Source organism: Erpetoichthys calabaricus, chromosome 7 (assembly GCF_900747795.2).
Source record: "Erpetoichthys calabaricus chromosome 7, fErpCal1.3, whole genome shotgun sequence".
Lineage (NCBI taxonomy): Eukaryota > Metazoa > Chordata > Cladistia > Polypteriformes > Polypteridae > Erpetoichthys > Erpetoichthys calabaricus.
The window spans coordinates 186,419,314-186,438,575 of record NC_041400.2 but is presented as its reverse complement, the minus strand read 5'-3'; the positions used below and the strand labels follow the sequence as shown (position 1 = coordinate 186,438,575).

At 40.0% G+C, this 19,262-nt stretch overlaps 1 protein-coding gene across 1 annotated transcript in view; it reads right to left on the bottom strand.

Moving 5' to 3' along the window:
• Positions 1–18,603, bottom strand: part of chrnb3a (cholinergic receptor nicotinic beta 3 subunit a) — a 132,886-nt gene extending 114,283 nt beyond the window's left edge. Inside the window, exon 1 of the mRNA XM_028806032.2 lies at positions 18,288–18,603. Within this exon, the coding sequence (XP_028661865.2) occupies positions 18,288–18,342 (55 nt within the window). The 5' untranslated portion in view covers positions 18,343–18,603. The remainder of the gene's footprint in view (positions 1–18,287) is intronic.
• Between the last annotated feature and the right edge of the window lie 659 nt (positions 18,604–19,262).

Below are 19,262 nucleotides of genomic sequence, written 5' to 3'. Positions count from 1 at the left end.
TTGCAGGTAACTAATGCATGATCTGAAAGACTTGTAGGCACAATGACACATGAATTAAAACGGTTAAGATGATGGTTAAAAGTATAAAACCGATCAAGCCTGGCAAGTGAAAGAGTGCCACCTCGCACCTGTGCCCACGTGTACTGCCTGTCTCCCTCATTCAGGGCCCTCCACACATCTTTCAATTCATATCGCTCAATGAGCGCTTTCAGCTCTCTGGCAGATCGCGGGTGGGGTTCTGCATGGTTTCTGTCCAATGCGTCAGTAAGGGTGCAGTTAAAATCCCCACCTAAAAACACACATTCATCCGGGTCACACTCTGCTAAAGTACTCTCAAGACATTTAAAAAATCGCACTCTTTCACTGCCAATTGTTGGAGCATAAACGTTAATAAAAACCAACCGGCTGTTGTCCACTTCAACCTTTACTTTAAGCAGCCGCCCTTTTATTACTTCGTAGGCAGACACCGATGCCGGACACATTTGTTTAGATATACCAATGGCAACACCAGCGCTACGTGTAGACCCGTGACTAAAAAACACATCTCCTCCCCAGCATTTCTGCCACTCAATTTCGAGAGCATTTTCGCTGTGCGTCTCCTGCAGGTAAGCCACTGTCAGATGCTTCCCTCTCAGGAAGTCGCACACTTTCGCTATCTTGAGAGGGCTCTTACAACCGGCAACATTAAGACTCCCAATTTTAAAATCGTACATTGGTAAAATAAATAATGGAACCAAAACAAATGTTATAAAACCATTAAGTAATATAAAAAATGTTGATTCTTTAGCCATTATTAACAAGTTGTTAAATTAGCAGAGGTACGTAATTTTCTTAAAATACTTCTAAGCCTCCACCCCTCCTTGTCTGAAAAAACCTCAGTGCCCGATCTTTGCTTCATTAACCGTTTAACGGAGGAAATAAATAATTTAACATCTGGAAAAAAGTTCTGTACATCCACTCTTTTCCCCTTTGTTTCAATCAGAAAGGCTCTAATTCTGTAGAATCCATATCCTTCTGTGGTGTCCTGACTACTTTCTGACACAACAGAGGAATCAGTTAAATAACCGTCCTCCCCACAATCTGAAACCGAGGACGCTTCCGTGTCAACCGCAGCTGCAGTCTCCTCAAAGCTTCTTTTTTTAGAAGCAACTTGCTCATCTGCCCCACAGTGTCTTTTAACAGCCTTTGGTGTTTTGAAAGTACTGTCGGAGCCGACACTCTCCATGTCCATATCGCCCCATATGCTTGTGACCACCGATTCTGTAGCAGAGTCCGATACCTCCATGACACCCGACTCATTAGCAATGTTTCCAGACTCTAATACAGGGGTGTCCTGATTTCCATTATCCTCATTTAATTTGGGATCAGCATCAAGCGAATCGCTGATCAATTGGACCAACGCAGTCTGATCGCTAGCAGCGTCTTCATTCTGAACAGCAGCGATCCCGCCGCTACTTTCTGCCGCGTTATTAACTGCAGACGCCTTCTCTGCCGAATCTGTCTCATCCCCATGGCGGTCGGGGTTCTCATCTATGGTCAGTTGTTTGCCTGATTTTGCAGCTTTAACAACATCTTTGCAATCTCTTGCTACATGACCAGCTTTGCCACATTTAAAGCATTTCATCGGTTCCGAGGTGACAAAAATAACGTATTCGTAACCGTCCACTCGGAACCTCAACGCTACGTTTAACTCATCCGCTGTATTTTTTAAAATCATTAAAACTTGCCTCCGAAAAGACATCACATGCTTCAACTGGGGTGCTTTACATCCTAAAGGTATACGTTTAATCTGTGAGATTAACTGTCCATAGCGAGATAGCTCTCTGTCAAGGGTCTCGTTAGATAGAAAAGGAGGTACATTAGATAGGGTAATCTTTTTTGCCGGAGTTGTAAGAGGCATTACGGGAGTTAAAGTGTCTTTTATAACAACTCCATTTTCTACCAGTCTATGGACAAAATCCGTTGTGGCAACAAACACAACCACCGCACTGCTCATTCTTGAGGCTGAACGAATATTGTCACAGCCTATTACATTCCCTACAGCCAATACACATTCTTCTAGAGAACAGCACGCTTCTGGCATTAGCTTTACTCCATGTTGTCGGGTGAGTTTTTCGAAATCACCGTTCCGAAAACGGACCCCTCCTGAGGAGGCCATTCTGGCCTTCCTCAGAATAAACCACTCCAACCAAAAGATTAACAGTCAGAGACAGAATAATAATTAAGAACAAAAAAGCAGGAAAAAAAAACAGTAAAATCACAAACCTTCAAACACTCCCGCTCTCACTCTCACTTTCTCACAAAGCTCCGCCCACTCACCACTCTCGCGAGAGAAAGAAAGAAAGAAAGAAAGAAAGAAAGAAAGAAAGAAAGAAAGAAAGAAAGAAAGAAAGAAAGAAAGAGACTCTCAGACTGACTCTGGTTTAACCGTAATTACACAGAATTGCAAAAACAAGTCACAATTGTGGTTAGCACCAAGGACAGAAAGAAAGAAAGAAAGAAAGAAAGAAAGAAAGAAAGAAAGAAAGAAAGAAAGAAAGAAAGAAAGAAAGAAAGAAATTTGACTAACTATGCAAATTCAAGGTGAGCTTTTCAATACATTTACCAACAACAGGCCAACTGAATAAGAAAGAAAGAAAGAAAGAAAGAAAGAAAGAAAGAAAGAAAGAAAGAAAGAAAGAAAGAAAGAAAGAAAGAATTCCAAACCCAAGTCACATTTGGGGTTAGCACCAAGTAAAGAAAGAAAGAAAGAAAGAAAGAAAGAAAGAAAGAAAGAAAGAAAGAAAGAAAGAAAGAATTCCAAACCCAAGTCACATTTGGGGTTAGCACCAAGTACAGAAAGAAAGAAAGAAAGAAAGAAAGAAAGAAAGAAAGACTAACCATGCAAATGCATGACTGCCTTTTCAAAATGATTACCAACAACAGATCAATTAGATAAGAAAGAAAGAAAGAAAGAAAGAAAGAAAGAAAGAAAGAAAGAAAGAAAGAAAGAAAGAATTCCAAACCCAAGTCACAACTGGGGTTAGCACCAAGTACAGAAAGAAAGAAAGAAAGAAAGAAAGAAAGAAAGAAAGAAAGAAAGAAAGAAAGAAAGAAAGAAAGACTAACCATGGAAATGCATGACTGCCTTTTCAAAATGATTACCAACAACAGATCAATTAGATAAGAAAGAAAGAAAGAAAGAAAGAAAGAAAGAAAGAAAGAAAGAAAGAAAGAAAGAAAGAAAGAAAGAAAGAAAGAAAGAATTCCAAACCCAAGTCACAACTGGGGTTAGCACCAAGTACAGAAAGAAAGAAAGAAAGAAAGAAAGAAAGAAAGAAAGAAAGAAAGACTAACCATGGAAATGCATGACTGCCTTTTCAAAATGATTACCAACAACAGATCAATTAGATAAGAAAGAAAGAAAGAAAGAAAGAAAGAAAGAAAGAAAGAAAGAAAGAAAGAAAGAAAGAAAGAAAGAAAGAAAGAATTCCAAACCCAAGTCACAACTGGGGTTAGCACCAAGTACAGAAAGAAAGAAAGAAAGAAAGAAAGAAAGAAAGAAAGAAAGAAAGAAAGAAAGAAAGAAAGAAAGAAAGAAAGAAAGAAAGAAAGAAATTTGACTAACTATGCAAATTCAAGGTGAGCTTTTCAATACATTTACCAACAACAGGCCAACTGAATAAGAAAGAAAGAAAGAAAGAAAGAAAGAAAGAAAGAAAGAAAGAAAGAAAGAAAGAAAGAAAGAAAGAAAGAAAGAAAGGTGTCTGATGACTTACATTCAGAGCCAATGGTTCAGTGCTTGGTGGCACACGTGTCATGAAATGCTTGAGTCCTGAGAGCACAGGTACAAAATATTTTCAAAAGTTGCCCACTAGTGGGAGAGTAAACACCATTAAAAACCCCAACCAGACCCCCAATGGGCCAAGACAAATTTTTATAAAATAAAAGGTTTATTTTCAAAAGCTCTGAAATGCAGATGGCTCAGTTGAGCACAAGGATTTGCATCAATAGGCAAGGTGATCCACAGTGAACAAAGTTGCAATACAACAGCTAAAAATGGTGGTCATAAAATGGAGGAGAGGTTCAAAAATGTCAACAAACACAGTCCCAAAACGAAATCTGGAGCCGATGTCAGAAATAGAGAAAGGCTTCAAAAATCCAGAAAATCACAAGCAATAGCAACAGCATAGAAGCACAAGAAAACACTCCACTCCTGGCACATTCAATGAACCACCAGGAACTATGGGAGGGATAGCCGCTGGTGGCGGTGATGGGAAGGCGGCCCCGTCCCTTGTGGGACCACCCTCAAAACACAAGGGACATAACTGAGGTCCTTCCCCTTTTCCAACATACAAACAGAAAACCTTGCATAATAAATAAACATTAACACAAATAGCTGAAATAAAATTAGACAAAATAGACCCAAGACACAGCTTTGAACACCAGCCAGGGGGGAAAATGCTGACCAAAGCATGACAGCATGTGCGTCAGAGGATCACCCTCCAAGTTCCACCCTGGGCTGAGAGGGGGCGCTGTCACTAACTCTATCTTGTCTTTTTCTTCCTCCACAGAACACATAAACCACCCAGTGAGGGTAACTGACTCCACCCCTTCCTGGTCCCTGGCCTTTAAAATGGCGACCGCCCAGAAAGAGGCATCACTTCTACTCAGAATGACCAGAGCTAATAAGCTCCAAGAGTATCCAACGGCAGACCAGAGACCCTGATTAATTGCAGCCACTTTATTTTATTATATCATCTATGGTAGAGGAGCGAAATCTTTAGATTTGTCAAAAATTTCGATCTCCAGTTTTTAAGGAATCTCAACATTTTTAGGGTCACCTAATACAGAAAAAATTGATATCTCGATGATGGGTGTTTCTTGAGGACGGTCTAGAGGTAAAACGGCTGGACAGAAAAATACCAAAGTCAAAACTTAAGGCTGTTATTAATTGGCGATATACTGATTACTTTTTGAGCCAAATCATGCAATCGAAAGAGGCGCTCGAGAGGAACCCTCAAATACCGTAAATCTGCAATTAATTATGATTTAATTAACTCTTTGAGTGCTGAATATTTTTTCCAGAAAATGCAGTTTTCTGAAAAGCACACAAAGCAATAGTCAGTCAGTCATTGTCCAGCCCGCTATATCCTAACACAAGGTCACGGGGGTCTGCCAGAGCCAATCCCAGCCAGCCTAGGGTGCAAAGTAGGAACAAATCCTGGGCAGGACGGCAGCCCATTGCAGGGTGCGCACACCCACACATCAAGCACACAATACAAACAATTTAGGATCACCAATTAACCTAACCTGCGTGTCTGTGGACTGAGGGAGGAGACCCACGCAGACACGGGGAGAACATGCAGACTCCAAACAGGGAGGACGCGGAAAGCGAAGCCAGGTCTCCTTACTGCGAGGCAGCTGTGCCTCCGTGCCGCCCCTACTGACACTCGAGTCCAAATTTATTTTCCTTTTTGCCATCATGCATTTGTTTCGTCTGAACTCAGAAGTAAATGGGGACGGCCAAATTCACACCCCAAAAATTCTCTCTTTCAGACGACCTCATTGCATATTTGAATCTGCTGGATATATTTTAGATTTTATTTTGTTTCTCATTCTTCCATTATTTGCTGATTTGCGACATGACACTAGTCGCTGCAGGGAATTACACTGCTTTGGAACCATGACAGTCCGTTTACTCCTAATTGTGATGTGAATACAAAGTTATTGTCTGTTTTTCACCTGCATTATTATTATTATCAATCTTTAATTTAATATTATTTATTGTATCAGTATACTGCTGCTGGATAATGTGAATTTCCCATTGGGATTAATAAAGTATCTATCTATCTATCTAATACTGCGCCATCAGAAAGTCTTCAGAATCCTTCACGTTTGTGCTAAAATTGTTTAAATTAATTTTTTCCTTCATCAAGCAACACTCAATAACCTGGAATGACAAAGCAAATGTATTAAAAATAAAAAAACCTAAAATATCTCATTGACACAGATATTTTGATCCTGTGCTATGACTGCGTCCCATTCTATTGATCATCATTGAGATGTTTCTACACCTTATTTGGTATCCACCTGTGGTCAATTCAGGTAATAATAATAATAATAATAATAATAATAATAATAATAGCTCTACGGTGGGCTGGCGCCCTGCCCGGGGTTTGTTTCCTGCCTTATGCCCTGTGTTGGCTGGGATTGGCTCCTGTAGACTCCTGTGACCCTGTAGTTAGGATATAGCAGGTTGGATAATGGATGGATGAATAATAATAATAATAATAATACATTTTATGTATATAGTGCCTTTCCCATGCTCAAGTTGCTTTACTGGACATGATTAGGAAATTCACACACTGGTCTGTAGAAGGTCACACAGTTAAGAAATAAACAAGCCATGAGCTCAGTTGGTAAGTTTTCTTGTGTTCTGCTGTGCTTTTGGTGATTTTTGTCTCAATCCCTGACCTTTCTGACTCCCGTCGCGCTATTCAGAAGCTTCTTATTGTAACAGAGCTTTGTATGAAATAAACCTTTTATTTTTTAAAAGATCCTGCGATTACCCTTATTATTAGCCGGGGTTTGAAGGTGATATCCCCCTCTAGTGAGCATTTCTGGAAGTGTTTTTGGAACTCGATGTTTGGAGACTCTGAGCCCCAAACAGTTGAAGACTCCAGTTCATGAGTGTAGGGAGCAGAGAAGGACACAACTTCCCTGGGATGAATGTAATAGTGGAAACGTAATGAACAAAAGAAGATTGTTGTATTCTCTGTTCTGTGAAAGAGATACTGATCCCAATAAAAGACTCATTTTAAACCTGGGACTTGTGTCTGTCATAGTTGTATTTGGGGTGGATTCTGAGACGCCCCCTACAGGCCACAACACATATAAATGTAAAAAAAAAGTATACATGTGCAAATAATCAAAAAATAGAGGATAATAGAGGTCTGTAGAGCCATTTACATCAGAAATGATAGTGCTTTTTGGAATATTTTCACAATTTGCTACAGACGATCAGGATAAGACCTTCATTATAATGATGACTGCCACAGGTCATGACGTTTCCTTTGGTCAGGGTTGGCCTAAAAGTATATACCGACAGAGAGCTCTAGATATACAGTTAGCTGGACTCCTTCAGCTAAGAGGAAAATTATTCTACTTAAAGGGATATCTAATATTGGATGAAACAGAATATGAAATAAAAGTAATTAGACTTTGGGCTAAAATCTGCTTTTATTGCCAACATCAAAGCATTCAGAAATTCTGAAATGGACTAAACACATTTCCACATAAATGCAGGTGAAATTAATCCACCTTAATAAAAGAACAAGTGTCTGTGTGTCTGTCCAGTTGCTATGTTTCTGTTAACCAATAAATAGAACATCACAAATATTAGCACTGCTTTTATGAATCCTATACCAAATGGCAAATAACAGAGACATTACCAACAGACAGGCACACTGTACTACAAATGCTAACACTGAATACATCCAAACAGAGGGTAACTGTTGTGTTCGTCTTTTAAAATTCCATACGCATTGTGTACATCTCTGTTAAATGCCATTTGGTATGGGATTCACAAAAGCTTTGCTGATGTTTGTGATGCACCATCTGTTGGAGTGAAAAATGCAATGCATTTTATTCCTACACGTGTTTGTGAAGTGTTGTCTGTTGAAATGACAAATTCAATACATTTTATTACTACAAATGGTTCTGATGCTCCATCTATTGGAATAAGAAATGCAATGAACTTTACTACTACACGTTTATGATGCGCCATCTGTTGAAATGACAAATTCAACACATTTTACTGCTACAACCGTTTGTGACACACCATCTGTTGAAACGATAAATACAAAGCATGTCATTTCTTACATGCATTATAAAATACATTACAATTAATGATGCAGTACAAATGTTAAAGCTGAGAACTACATTGATTACTTTGATTTCAACCTGTCTTAGGAGGGCAGCACAGCTCGTAATTAGTAATTTGATAGATAGATAGATAGATAGATAGATAGATAGATAGATAGATAGATAGATAGATAGATAGATAGATAGATAGATAGATAGATAGATAGATAGATAGATAGATAGATAGATAGATAGATAGATAGATTTTAATAATCTGATGGGAAAATTCAAACGCACATAGCAGCAGAAACATAAAAGACAAGAATACAGACTCACGGGACAGATAATTCATTGAATCAATCGATCAATAAATAAAAATAAACTTACTGAGTACATCAGGTAGAAACATGGAATTGGCTAGTAGCAGTGAGCAGAAAAGACCTCCAGAGGCGCTTTTTAGCACACCATAGTGGAATGAGTCTAAGATAGATGTTGTCACGCATGCGCGCTTAGGGTGCCGCGGAAGGACCCAAGACGTAACGTGCAACCTCATGCCGAGCGGGAATGGCGGAGCACTAATTTCTCTCTTTGTTTTCCCAGAAAGAAGGAAGCGCCGCCACCATGAGATCACAACATGTCTCTGACCCCGCCTTGCCAGTTACACCCAGCCTTCCCCTCTGATAACATCATGGCTCCCAGCATTCAGTTCACCAACACTTCCCAGCATTCCTCTGGCACTTCCGGTCCCTCCTCTATAAATACCCCAGTTTTCCATTTGTTTGTTGTCTTGTGCTGAATGTACTTGGTACTCACTGGACCTTTTTGTGAACTTGTGCAGACTGTACAGTATACGAGGCCGGAAAACCCCAAACCTTTATATGTTTCTTTGTCTTCCTTTACAATGTGAAAGGCACTCTAGATGACTGGAAAGATAGATGGATAGATAGACAGATGTAAAACACAGTATATTATACATAGATAGATCATGAAAGGCACTATATAATAGATAGATAGATAGATAGATAGATAGATAGATAGATAGATAGATAGATAGATAGATAGATAGATAGATAGATAGATAGATAGATAGATAGATAGATAGATAGTGCCTATCATTATCTATCTATCTATCTATCTAATAGATAGATAGATAGATCATGAAAGGCACTATACTCCCATAGATAGATAGATAGATAGATAGATAGATAGATAGATAGATAGATAGATAGATAGATAGATAGATAGATAGATAGATAGATAGATAATGAAAGGCACTATATTCCCATAGATAGATAGATAGATAATGAAAGGCACTATATAATAGATAGATAGATAGATAGATAGATAGATAGATAGATAGATAGATAGATAGATAGATAGATAGATAGATAGATAGATAGATAGATAATGAAAGGCACTATATTCCCATAGATAGATAGATAGATAATGAAAGGCACTATATAATAGATAGATAGATAGATAGATAGATAGATAGATAGATAGATAGATAGATAGATAGATAGATAGATAGATAGATAGATAGATAGATAGATAGATAGATAGATAGATAGATAGATAGATAGATAGATAGATAGATAGATAGATAGATAGATAGATAGATAGATGCAGCTCTTACCAGAGTTTATAACTCAAGTACAATATTGTTCTTTATTTGCTTGGCCACATTGCCTGCCAATACTGCAGATTAGCTCTGGAGTGAATCCCTACATAAACACCATATATTCTGCCAATCGTCTACAACATGGAGTGGGACAAGCACTCTTGTAAAAGAATTGGAAACATACAGTACATTATAGTAGATTCAGGGTGAAGTGAATGTGCTGTAAAATGGTACCAAAAAGTGGAGGTCTGTGAACTGACGCAGATTACTGTTTTGCTTTTAAACAATAAGCACTCAGCTTGTGGAATAAACAAAATATACAGAATCATTACTAAGTATTCCTTCCATCTATTCATCCATCATTCCATCCACTGTCGAATCAGTGTAACTAAATTTAGGGTCACAAGGGTATCCCTGCAACGTGGCACGTAAGGCATGAAGCAGTCCTAAATGGGGCACCAGTTCAGTGAGGGGCCCACTCATTCATTCACACACACACACACACACACACACGCACACGCACACACACACACACACACACACACACATTCCTGCACTGATCCATCTTAGGTCAATCCATACTAAACTGCCAATGAAACTTACTGTATGTGCATATCTCTGGAATGTGGCTGGAAAACTGAAGTACCTTGTGAAAGCCCCCTCAAATGTAATCAGTACTGTTAAGCTGCGTCCAAGCCAGAATTCAGTCCCTGGACTTGAGCTGTGAGACAGCAGCGCTAACAACTGCGCCACGTTGACACCCCAGAGAAACATTATATTTTCTAAATATGAACCTGAAGCCTTAATTTATTACCTAACATTATATGGGCCTATCTGTTTGATCTGAAACAACCACACACATTACATATAGGCAGGGAAACAAATAGGGGGCATGTAGAGGGTGTAATTGCATGGATACCCGTAGTAATGGGGGCCTATTGTACAGCCTCACTCCTTTTAAATACTGAGCTCTGTTTACAAGGAGGGTAGCAGCAGATTAAAGTAAAATGCTCTTTTTAAAAAGAGTATGACTGTAAGTGCTCTGCTAACTGATGTACATGTCTATGGGGCCAAAAAGAACTTCTTGCATAGCCCCTTCAAAACAGATTGCTGAGCCCCTGCTGACAGGTACACCAAAAACATGACAGAGGTCCAATTAAATGAAATAAAACCTCAAGAACACAAAAGTGCAATTCTCCACCCACCATGGATATGCTGCTTATGTCACATTTACCTGTTCTTGTCAGGTTAGGTCGGCTTTATTATCTCGAGAGAAATTTGTTTGCAGTAGGAAAGTATAAAAATATAAGGGATTGTTACAGAGACCGAAGAAAATAAGCAAGGGGGCACAGCATCTGGTGTTATCATGAGTATACACACTTATGATTAGCACAAAGATAAATAATTAACTTTAACAATACACAAAATAACACTTCAGAAATTAGCGTTTAGCAACATCTTTAAAGTAACAGACTTGCAAAATGCATACAGCTCTGGATGTAAAAGAGTTCTTAAATCTCTTGCTCTTTATCCTCTGAAACATAAATCTGCAGCCTGATGGCAACAACTGAAATTTAGAGAAGAGAGGATGGCGTCTGTAAGGCGTTGCTTGAAAGATGTAGAGCACATTTATGACAACTTTGTTTGCCATTTAATAATAAATGAAGGAGATCTCATAATGCAGAAGGCCTCATCTTGCATACAGTAGACACTCCGGCTCTATAAGATGCAGAAATGAGGACTCATACAATATAAGGCTGCAGTCACGTCAAACATTGGCTTCATTGCTTCAGAAATAAACAGCTTTTATTTATATAGCACCTCATTACCAGAGGTGGCACGGTGACGCAGTGGAAGCACTGCTGCCTTGCAGTAAGGAGACCAGGGTCCTCGTTTTGGGTTCTCTCTCAGTAGAGTTTGCATGTTCTCCCTGTGTCTACATGGGTTTCCTCCAGGTGGTCCAGTTACCTCCCATAGTCCAAAGGTATGCAGGTTAGGTGCATTAGCGATACTAAATTGTCCCTAGTGTGTGGTTGGGGTGTGTGTGTGTGTGATTACCCTACGATGTCCTGTTGCCCTGTCCCAGATTTGTTCCTGCCTTACACCCTATGTTAGCTGGGATAGGCTCCAGCAGATCCCCAAGACCCTGTTCAATTCTATGAGGGTTAGAAAATGACTGACCTTATTAACAGTATTTATCATTTGGCTGATATCTTATCCAAGGCGACTTACAAAATGTGAGATCCAATTGGTAGTGTCAGCGGTGGAATATGAACAAATAACTTCAGGGTATGACATCCGAGGCCCTAAGTACTATGTCACACTGCAGACCACATCTCAAACCCAAGGTCATTTTACAAAAATGAATGAAGAAATAGGCACACAGAAAACAAAATACTTCAGATGACACAATACTCTCACAGAGTATGTCTTAATGAAAATTATATATACTGTATATACTGCAAATATCTATCTATCTATCTATCTATCTATCTATCTATCTATCTATCTATCTATCTATCTATCTATCTATTCACGGCATTCGTAGTCTGTGTCACAATCTGATTGTATGGGTGGTTACCTACCAGGTAATGCTTGTGGTTGGCCAGCAATCTGCTAACATCCGCCACGGTGTCCTCAGTTTGTGAGGAGCAGATCACAGAATGGTTGAAATAGTTTACTGTATTTGACACAGACTACGAATGCCGTGAATGTAATTACCCCGATCTACATGCTGTCAAATAAACGAACCACACGCCGTGGCGCAACATTAGGGGCATCGCCTCTGGCGCCGACGTCCGAGGTTCGATTCCCGAGAGGGAGTGCAGTGGAGTGTGTACACCTGATGAGCCCAGAATGAGGGCGAAACACGTGTCGTGTACTCTTTGCATTTATTTGACAGTAAACTATTTCAACCATATATATATACAGTGGTGTGAAAAACTATTTGCCCCCTTCCTGACTTCTTATTCTTTTGCATGTTTGTCACACAAAATGTTTCTGATCATCAAACACATTTAACCATTAGTCAAATATAACACAAGTAAACACAAAATGCAGTTTGTAAATGGTGGTTTTTATTATTTAGGGAGAAAAAAAAATCCAAACCTACATGGCCCTGTGTGAAAAAGTAATTGCCCCCTGAACCTAATAACTGGTTGGGCCACCCTTAGCAGCAATAACTGCAATCAAGCGTTTGCGATAACTTGCAATGAGTCTTTTACAGCGCTCTGGAGGAATTTTGGCCCACTCATCTTTGCAAAATTGTTGTAATTCAGCTTTATTTGAGGGTTTTCTAGCATGAACCGCCTTTTTAAGGTCATGCCATAGCATCTCAGTTGGATTCAGGTCAGGACTTTGACTAGGCCACTCCAAAGTCTTCATTTTGTTTTTCTTCAGCCATTCAGAGGTGGATTTGCTGGTGTGTTTTGGGTCATTGTCCTGTTGCAGCACCCAAGATCGCTTCAGCTTGAGTTGACGAACAGATGGCCGGACATTCTCCTTCAGGATTTTTTGGTAGACAGTAGAATTCATGGTTCCATCTATCACAGCAAGCCTTCCAGGTCCTGAAGCAGCAAAACAACCCCAGACCATCACACTACCACCACCATATTTTACTGTTGGTATGATGTTCTTTTTCTGAAATGCTGTGTTCCTTTTACGCCAGATGTAACGGGACATTTGCCTTCCAAAAAGTTCAACTTTTGACTCATCAGTCCACAAGGTATTTTCCCAAAAGTCTTGGCAATCATTGAGATGTTTCTTAGCAAAATTGAGACGAGCCCTAATGTTCTTTTTGCTTAACAGTGGTTTGCGTCTTGGAATTCTGCCATGCAGGCCGTTTTTGCCCAGTCTCTTTCTTATGGTGGAGTCGTGAACACTGACCTTAATTGAGGCAAGTGAGGCCTGCAGTTCTTTAGACGTTGTCCTGGGGTCTTTTGTGACCTCTCGGATGAGTCGTCTCTGCGCTCTTGGGGTAATTTTGGTCAGCCGGCCACTCCTGGGAAGGTTCACCACTGTTCCATGTTTTTGCCATTTGTGGATAATGGCTCTCACTGTGGTTCGCTGGAGTCCCAAAGCTTTAGAAATGGCTTTATAACCTTTACCAGACTGATAGATCTCAATTACTTCTGTTCTCATTTGTTCCTGAATTTCTTTGGATCTTGGCATGATGTCTAGCTTTTGAGGTGCTTTTGGTCTACTTCTCTGTGTCAGGCAGCTCCTATTTAAGTGATTTCTTGATTGAACCAGGTGTGGCAGTAATCAGGCCTGGGCGTGGCTACGGAAATTGAACTCAGGTGTGATACACCACAGTTAGGTTATTTTTTAACAAGGGGGCAATTACTTTTTCACACAGGGCCATGTAGGTTTGGATTTTTTTTCTCCCTAAATAATAAAAACCATCATTTAAAAACTGCATTTTGTGTTTACTTGTGTTATATTTGACTAATGGTTAAATGTATTTGATGATCAGAAACATTTTGTGTGACAAACATGCAAAAGAATAAGAAATCAGGAAGGGGGCAAATAGTTTTTCACACCACTGTATATATATATACATATATATATATATATATATATATATATATACACTAGCTGCCCCCGCGGCTCCACCCGCATAGTAGTGAAACAGGACAAACTTTAAAGAACAATAAACAAACAGGAATCGCTAGCTAAGTGGAAGTAAGGTACACTGCAAAACACAGAGGTAGAGCAACTCGAACACAGGCTGGCACGTGATTGAGGAGGGCCCTAGCCCGGCTCCCTGCTCCTGACATCACGCTTCCCCCTCCCGTCGGCCCACAGCCTCTGTCTCGGATTAGAGCAAATATATAGCTCCTGCAAGCGAACTATGATTCTTAGTGCGATGTGAGAAGTTGCAAAATCAACCGGAATGCTCAAGCAAATTATAGAAAAAAAACCCATCTTAATTCTAAATCCGTTAAGTGTATATATATATATATGTTACGGCCAAAGTCCGAAGTACTAGAAATGACCGGCATATACAGTATGCTACTTTGGCCAGCCATTTCGCGAAGTGGTGAGAACTCCCTGGTCAAAATCCGATGTGCTGATGTAAGACTGTCCGCTCAAACTGCGACGAGAAACTGCTCAAGGCGGGTCTTGTTCAGCAAAGCAGACGCCACTTGAGATGGCCTTCCCCTCGCCCAAACACTAACCTTATGGTCAATAAAATAGGCCCCTGATGTTAAGTCACTATTTTATTGCTAAAATGATAACAGAAATGTGAAATCTACTTACTGTATATACCTGATCTTAATTATTGTGAAACAACCAAGTGGCGTCCGCTTTCTGAACATGAGCCGCCAAGGATACACTCAATGCAATTGCACTACTAAGTGCGCAACAAATCGCTGCTCATGCCTTTTTCCTTCCGACTTTGGCCGATCGCCCCATGCCATTTCGCAAACTGGCTGGTCAAATCTCAAAATCGAGGAAAAGATCGGACATTGGCCGGTCAATTTAGAGCGACATTGGCCATTTCCCAATTTGGCCGGACATTTCCTGCTTTGGCCAACTTCGGGTTTCGGTCGTAACATATATATATGTATATATAAACATATACATTGTCATACATGGCTGGGGATCAGACCCGGCCAGGACGCCTGGGAGGACTAGGTGGTAGCATATTTGTCCTCCAGGCCACGAGGGGGCTGGAATAGAAGAGGCCCACGGAAGGAGAGCAGGGAGGCTCAAGACCGTTGGGGCCTCTGGTCACCGCCAGGGGGCGCCCCGAGCCTCATGGAGCCTGGGACTTATTTACTTCCGCCACACCAATGGAGGATGATCTTTCCTGGGTCACCCGGAGTGCTTCCGGGTGCTCTCCTGATGCTTCCTCTACACCAGGATGTGACTTCATGGAGAGCAGCTGGAGCTCATCCGGGCATGTATAAAAGGGACCGCCTTTCTCCAATCAGAGACTGGAGTCGGGCGAGGAGTGGACAAGGTTCTGAGTGAAGGAGAGTGGAGGTGGCCTGAAGAAAGCAGGCACTGGAAGAGAGCCCTAGACTTTGGGGAGATTGGTGCTGGAGACACTGAGTTTGTGCACATATGGACCTTGTAAATATGTACAATAAACGTGTGGTGGACTTAAGAATGGTGTCCGTCTGTCTGTGTCCGGGCTGCTTCTCACAACATATATATATATATATATAAATGTCTACACGTGGAAGTGTGCATGTCTGTCCAGCCCAGAAGTGAGAGCCGGCCCCGAAGTCCATGAAGCTCAAAGAAGGTGACTCTGGCGCCAAAGTGAAATTGCCGAGAAAACAGAAACTCACTTAGCCACTAATACACAAGGGAGGCAAGCACATCAGCAAAACACAACCTCTGAGGAGAGAGAAACTTGCTTAGCCACTGATAGACAACGGAGGAGAGCAGGTCGGCAAAACGAAACCAGTGAGGAAAGAGAACCTTGCTTTGCCGCTAATGCACAACCGATGCGATTAATTGATTGAAGTGCCAGAATCCATGATTTGTAGGAGCCTGGGCTTTTTACAGCATGGGCTTACACAGCTAGTATATACACACACACACACACACACACACACACACACACACATATATATATATATATATATATATATATATATATATATAGTATATAATAGTAGTGGAGCAATCTATGATGCCAGTCCAAAGGGTAAATGTTGGGGTGCCAGCCGAGTCACCCCTTTCAATAGTACTGGACAAATCATCAAAACAAACAGGCGCACGATGGCACATAAGTGGAAGACACACTTTATATATACCTGAAGCTCAGGTCCGCGGTGTGGCTTGAGTCAAGAGCTCCATCCTGTAGCTAGGCCTACTCAGGCATAACAGCCCCCCTGGTTGGAATGGACAGTGTCAGTTGGCTTCGGTGGGCATCTTCTTGGAACTGTGGATGGAGAACAAGACAATGCCATTCGGCCCCTTGTGTCCCAGAGTGGTGTTGCTCACCTTGGATGAGCCTGTGATGTGCATGTGTGACTATGTAGATAGATAGATAGATAGATAGATAGATAGATAGATAGATAGATAGATAGATAGATAGATAGATAGATAGATAGATAGATAGATAGATAGATAGATAGATAGATAGATAGATAGATAGATATGAAAGGCACTATATACTAAATAGATAGATACATGAACTGTGGATGGAGAACAAGACAATGCCATTCACCCCCTTGTGTCCCAGAGTGGTGTTGCTCACCTTGGATGAGCCTCTGATGCGCATGTGTGACTATGTAGATAGATAGATAGATAGATAGATAGATAGATAGATAGATAGATAGATAGATAGATAGATAGATAGATAGATAGATAGATAGATAGATAGATAGATAGATAGAGTAGGCAATATCTGTCCAAAAAATGAAGTCTAGAATGTCAGACTTAGAGCTGGATTTATGTGTAGTGTAGGAAGCATGTACAGCACAAGTAGTGGTGATAATAAAATTAGTTCTAATATATCCGTCAAGTATGTGAATGTATGCATGCAGTAGGAGGTGTGGTAGTGATGTAGTTGGAGAGAAAAATGTATGCAAATGATAATATGCCTGTGAAGTAAGGGATAGGATATAGTAGATTGGAGAAATTGAAATTCATTTAAAAAACAAATATTGGAAATGCATTTTTTAAAGTAGATTTAGTGTATGTTAATTAAATATATTGAAATTTTATTCTATCTATCTATCTATCTATCTATCTATCTATCTATCTATCTATCTATCTATCTATCTATCTATCTATCTATCTATCTATCTATCTATCTATTGATTAGGCTGTGACATGCTGGGTGGAATTAATGGCTTTGAATAATTAGAAAGTAATACATCTTTTGTTCGCTGCTATTAACTCAGCATAGATACAAGACACAAGGATCGCTTTAATTGAGGACTGTGGTACGCTAAACGGAATGTGTATGTGAATGTGTGTGTGTGTCTGACTGAAGTATAAGACACGTCATTATTTTCGGTAAAAAATGGAGCGACATCGTGGATAACACGAGTGCTTAACAAAGCTATAAAATGTATACGTGTATCAGTCTAGACCATAACAGTGATGGACTGGTGCGCCATCCAAGATTGGTTTCTTGCTCACCTTAAAGAACATTCAAAGACTGAAAATTAATCTTCACGCCGTTCGCTACGATAGATAGATAGATAGATAGATAGATAGATAGATAGATAGATAGATAGATAGATAGATAGATAGATAGATAGATAGATAGATAGATAGATAGATAGATAGATAGATAGATAGATAGATGAAATGTACTACATAAAATTAAATAAAGATAAAATTAAACAAAAGAAAACTGGATGCTGCTGGCAGATAGGTGTAAGGCATTAAACCCGCTTTATCGCCGGCGCAATGTACCATCGTGGCACTCGCAATGTCCGGCTGATGGCGCTGAGCATCTATGTCAAGAAAATCTTTATCATCCATCAGCTTGTTTTTCATATTAAACGATAATAAGCAACATATTTCAATATCTGGAAAAGTCGATAAACACTTGATATAAACAAATGCATTTTATACTTTACAGAAAGTTCCTCCCCGCAAGATTAAAAAGCATCGATTACTTCTAAAATGCGCACGATTGATACTGTTTTCTTAAACACATAGTTCAGACGAAAATATAAACTTCGATTAGTGCATTAGAATAATTTTGATTTCATGCAGTTCTTTGGAAAATTAGCTCTTTGCTTTAAAAAGTACATTCTAATCGGACGTGGCTGATTTTTTTTCTCTACACATGACAACTTTAATCAAGTTCCCGTGGGCTTTCATCCGCAATGGAATATCTTACCTGAAACAGCTGATAGGAGTAGCGCCGAGCTGAGGATCGCCAGAGGTAACTTCATCGTACCTTTTTATAGGCAGGTGTCCAGATTTAGCATGCTCGCGGAATAAGCGCACATCCGAGGCGCCAGCAGCTGCAGACAAGAGGCAGTCAGATATTTGCACAGAAATTGACTCTCCGTTTTTTTCTTTCCTTTTTTTTATAAACGCCTAAACCTTTAGTTTAGGTTATTGATATAATTACTGCAATAATTATTTTTAGTACATTGGCTAGCGAAATGCCTGCGCTGCAGCTGCGATGGTACTCCCCAACTGCCATTGAATCGCTGTGGGCAAACGGAGCGGAGCCAATGATCGCGGCTTAGAAGCCACGTGATTGTCTGACAGTGGCAGGACCGCAACTGATGCGAGAGAGCGCGGAGAGGATGTGCAGAGGAGATCCGGCTTCGTGGGTAGAGAGGTAGAGGTGCACTTTTTTAACATTATCTTTCAATTTAAATCGTTACCTCAGTCGTTTTTTACGAGTAGCTGCTTGAAATTTAATATGGAAACTACAAGAGTCGGTTCAAATGAAAACATACTGTAAATAAGCTTTCAAAGACCTTTCAATCTGCCAATATTTTATACTGCACATTATTGGTTAAATGTTTTTTAATATGCACTTAATGTCGCAGTAGAATATCTTACAACTTACATCTTATTGATGCCTTACTCCAGTCAAATACCGTCAAATTTATTTCAACAACATGACACTAAACTGCACCTGAACGTCATGGACACACGTAGTAACATCACATTTCACTTGATGTGCGTTTTAACTTAAAGCAGAATTTAAAGCACTCAGTATCTCAATGTAAGATGCACTTGCAGAAATTATTCACACCATATGCTTATTTCATAATGAAATTAATAAACTTTACCTCATCACTCATAAGTTGCTACAACCTGTCCTCACCATATCTCATGCAATGCAGGACCTCTA